General features: G+C 33.6%; 1 protein-coding gene across 1 annotated transcript; it reads left to right on the top strand.

Annotated features, from left to right (window-relative positions):
• Positions 1-1,887: 1,887 nt before the first annotated feature.
• Positions 1,888-4,174, top strand: LOC136230690 (aluminum-activated malate transporter 7-like). The gene is made up of 6 exons (XM_066019849.1): positions 1,888-2,166; positions 2,684-2,824; positions 2,916-3,188; positions 3,275-3,393; positions 3,469-3,612; positions 3,690-4,174. The coding sequence occupies exons 1-6, from the start codon at positions 1,896-1,898 to the stop codon at positions 4,098-4,100; spliced, it is 1,359 nt and encodes a 452-aa protein (XP_065875921.1). The 5' UTR covers positions 1,888-1,895; the 3' UTR covers positions 4,101-4,174.
• Positions 4,175-4,392: the final 218 nt, after the last annotated feature.

Raw genomic sequence — 4,392 nt, 5'->3', positions numbered from 1 at the left:
AAAAAAGGTCAAGGGTTGTTTTGTTTATCCTGTTTCCTTCTCTTGTTTACCTTTTACATGTAAAACTTAGCTTTTTATAAAAAAAACAATAAATATTTATTTCAGAAAAATAATTTTTTTCAATAATAAACAGCAAATAAAACATCAGACATCATCCTTCACATCGCTTTTATATGCTTATGCATCTGCCCTCAGTCTCTCTGCGTCTCGGCTCCTCCGAGCAGAGGCAGTGACACCACATCTAGTAGTCTGCCGCTGTCCGGAACTACCTCCAACGTCAAAAGTCTGAAAAATGACAAAAAAGTCGAAATCCGTTGTTATTTACTCTAATCAGATTACTATTTTGTCTAATTGAGTTACTTTATTATTTACTATCAATTTCCCTACTTACGTTAATTGATGATAGATAAATACAAATTTAATGTCAAAACAACAATGGGACGCTTTGGTAACCTAGTATAGGCTGTTTTCCAATTTTGGCCCCCCTAAAGAGAGGCTGACCAAAACATAGAAGAAATGTTCGATTTCGGCCTCCCCTTAGCCTGGGCGGATGAACGAGTTCCGTCTCCAAATCCAGAGACGGAACTCGTGTTTTTTATAAAAATTTAGTAAAAAAACATACATTTCTGAACATCAGTCCTTTTCTTTTGCCGTGATTTCCCGCAATGATTGTCGTTAAGATTTGGTGATTTTAGAAGAGATTAGAGAGAATTTTGAGTTTTGTTAGAAATAAATGACAAGATAAAAACAGTAAAATGGAGGGGATAAGTAATTAGGGGAAGGTGGTGATTAGCAATCCACAGATTCAATCGGCATGTTTTTCCAATCTATAAAAATATAAAATGTTGTTTTTCAATCTCATCACACACACTAAATGGGTGTAATTTAACCGTAGAATGAAAGTAATGTATATAATATCTGTTAAACATCTTTTTATTTGGAGGATAATAGAAAAGTTACTATTATCTTATCAAACCTTTAAACTTTATCTGTTTTAAAGGTCAAACCAATGATCAATTATTTTTTCATATTGGGCCTTTGATAATTGACTTTATTATGGATCCGGCTCTTATTGAACTTTTCCATCGAGTTTGAAAAATGAGATGATCGATCTGACGATTCTAATACTGAAAATCGCAAAATGGGAAGAGGACAAGATTGAGCTTGGTAGAACTTACTAGAAATTGATTTCTGTAATTTCCTTTTACTTTTTACTCTGTATCTATCCTAGTCAATAAACTTTTATTTTTATTTGTCCACGTCAATAGGCCGAATTGCCATAAAATACGTGCCGCCCAAACTCAGTGAAAAAGTTCAATAAGGGCTTAATCCATAACAGAATCAATGATCAATGACTCAATATGGAAAAATAATTGAACAAAGACTTGATCCTTAAAACTGGTAAAATTCAGGATCTTAATTATGCTTTTTGCCAGTTATCTTTAACAGATATTATATAAGAGATAATTGTCTAAAATGCCCATACTACTTGTCAATTGCTGGGAAAAACATTAGGGGTATCTTTAACCATTATTTCTTAATTTTGTTTTCCTCTTTTCTTTCATTTCACCATATTATTAGTCAATTTGAAAGGAAATCTAGGCATTCAATAAAAAGTAAAAGGAAACAACTTTTTATTAATTATGCAAGTCTCAGATTTTGGTTCAAAAGCATGGAATGAGATACATAAATTTAATCCTAAATCCAGTTGAGATTTAGAAATTAATAAGGCAGAAGGTGTCAATACATAGGCATATACAGCCGTGGCACTTAATAGAAGTGTGAAGCACCATATGGCAATTATAAGTGGAGGACTTCAACTTTTGTATTCCTTTAAGAAGAGGTTCCGTCTATGGGTTGATGCACTCTGCAAGCAACAAAGAAAATTAGTAAAAATGGCAGAGACTAGTAGAAGTTGTTTCGGTTTATTTTTCTATTGGATTATGTATTTACCAAACAAATTATGGGGTAAGGTTATTGAGATGAGTAAGATGGCAAAGAAACTTGGAAAAGATGATCCAAGAAGAATTGTTCATGCTTTTAAAGTAGGATTAGCTCTTACACTAGTTTCTCTGTTCTACTATTTTAATCCACTCTATGAAGGTTTGGGTTTCAATGCAATTTGGGCTGTTCTTACTGTTGTCGTTGTCTTTGAGTTTTCTGTTGGTAAGATTATCACTTTATTCTTTCTTTTCTTTAACTAAAAGCGGATTCTTAAAGATCCATAGACTTTAAATGATGGGATCACATTAACACCACAACGATTAAGGTTTCTATCATTTTTGAAACAAATACAAGGTTGTTTTATATAATTGGCTTTTTCATCTATCTAAAATGTTGGTTTTTGTTCATGACCTTGCTCTCTCACCTATTACTTGTCAGAGATCAATAATCAATATATGATTGAGCCTTAACTATCAGTCCGAACTGTTGGTTCAATTGGTTCCATGACACGGTATCAGAGGCTCTTGGATTATCGATTCAAGTTCTGGCAGCCTCATTAATTTGTGAAATTAAAAACACATGGCAAGATGGGCCTGTGTTGTACACACTAGCCTTGACATCAACCAAGTTGGATGATTAAAACTTTAACCTACCTAACAGAAACTATATCCATAAAAATTTAACTTTGTTGAGATTTCATTCTTGTCCCTCTAATCCTTATATACTTACTTGAGTGCAGGAGCTACACTTGGAAAAGCTATAAACAGAATGTGGGCAACAGTCTTAGGTGGAGGTCTAGGTTTGGGTTGTCACCGTATTGCAACCCTTTCTGGTCGCACTGGAGAGCCCATTTTGCTTGCAACCTTTGTCTTCATAATTGGTAATTAATAATACTATCAATTCAAAATTCTATTTTTATTACTATAAATTATAACTAATTTCAAAAATTTGCTTGGTTTTTACCTCGACAGCTTTTGTGATGACATACACAAGGTTTTTTCCAACAATGAAAAGGAGGTATGATTATGGGCTTTTGATTTTCATATTAACCTTCTCTTTGGTATCTGTTTCCGGTTATAGAGACTCTCAAATTATCCAGACAGCACATATGCGAGTATCAACTATCATTATTGGTAGCTGTTCTTCTGTTATTGTTTGTATTTGTATTTGCCCTGTTTGGATTGGACAAGATCTTCACAATCTCGTTCTTGGAAACATTGAAAAACTTGGTGTTTTTCTTCTAGGTACTGTCATAAATTCATACTTTTCCCTATGTCAAAATATAGTCATGTTTGATACACAATCTGTAAATCTTAATTAATACGTACAGGATTTGGAAATGAGTACTTCAAAGAATCTGATGAAGATGGTGAATCTGATAATGATAACAAGTCATTCCTTGAAAATTATAAAGGTGTTCTCACTTCAAAGACCACGGAAGAGAATATGGTAATATCTTCATTTCTTAATTAACTAATCCTTTTTTAGGAAAGTAAACAATTAATATATCTACTCTCCATACAGGCCAATTTTGCAAAATGGGAGCCAGGGCATGGCAAGTTCAAGTTCTTCCATCCATGGAAACAATATCTAAAAATTGGAAACCTATCAAGGGAATGTGCCTACAAGATTGAAACTCTTTACAACAACCTTCACTCGGAATTCAAGGTTTGTATTTTGAAACTAAAATCTGTAACTATAAAACCTTTTATGAGACTCGAGGAGTATGTTTATTTTGTTTGTAGAGTTCAAAGGAGATACGAAGCAAATTCTCAGAGGCCTGCAAAATTGTTAGTATGGAAAGTGGGAAAGCCTTGGAAGAATTGGGAGCAGCAACAAAGAAGATGCAAAGATCAAGGAAAGCTCGTGAGCATATTGAAAACGCAAAAACAATAGCAGAAAATGTGAAGTCAGCTCTGAAGATAAACGAATGGGAAGGAGCATCTTTAGTAGATATAGTACAAGTAGGCACAGTTTGTTTGGTTCTATTGGAGATAATACAAAGCATAGAAAAAATTGAAGAGGCTATAAATGAACTAGCAAACATGGCTGATTTCGACACACTTTCGCCACAACACCCACATGTGCTTCACTCTGCAATAGTGCAACCAATTCCCAACTGTGCCGATACTATTGTGATCACTGTCAGGGAATAATTTTATATACATCTTTCCTTATTACCAATCTATATATGGACTTATATTACTAAAGTAAATAAAACCAAATTTTTCAGTTTTTTTTTTTTTTGCAAATTTTTGTTTGATCCTCTCAATTTGCGTAAATCAAACCACTAATTGCAACTACAGACAATAAATATGTCCCTTCAGCCACCAATTTAACCATCTAAATATGCATAAATTTAATTGCACTACAAAAAAACAAAGCTTTTAGCGACGAAATTTATGTACTTTACCACGGTTTTAACTGTCGCTACAGCATCTACCGACG

This window comes from Euphorbia lathyris, chromosome 5 (assembly GCF_963576675.1).
Source record: "Euphorbia lathyris chromosome 5, ddEupLath1.1, whole genome shotgun sequence".
Lineage (NCBI taxonomy): Eukaryota > Viridiplantae > Streptophyta > Magnoliopsida > Malpighiales > Euphorbiaceae > Euphorbia > Euphorbia lathyris.
Note: the sequence above shows the minus strand (reverse complement) of the source record. Positions and strands in the feature narration are given on the sequence as shown.

Excerpts from the sequence above, each read along its gene's own strand:
- LOC136230690 (XM_066019849.1), top strand. The coding sequence starts at position 1,896 with ATGGCAGAGACTAGTAGAAGTTGTTTCGGTTTATTTTTCTATTGGATT. Across the intron at positions 2,825-2,915 it reads AACCTTTGTCTTCATAATTG|CTTTTGTGATGACATACACA; the intron begins GTAATTAATAAT and ends TTACCTCGACAG. Across the intron at positions 3,189-3,274 it reads ACTTGGTGTTTTTCTTCTAG|GATTTGGAAATGAGTACTTC; the intron begins GTACTGTCATAA and ends TAATACGTACAG.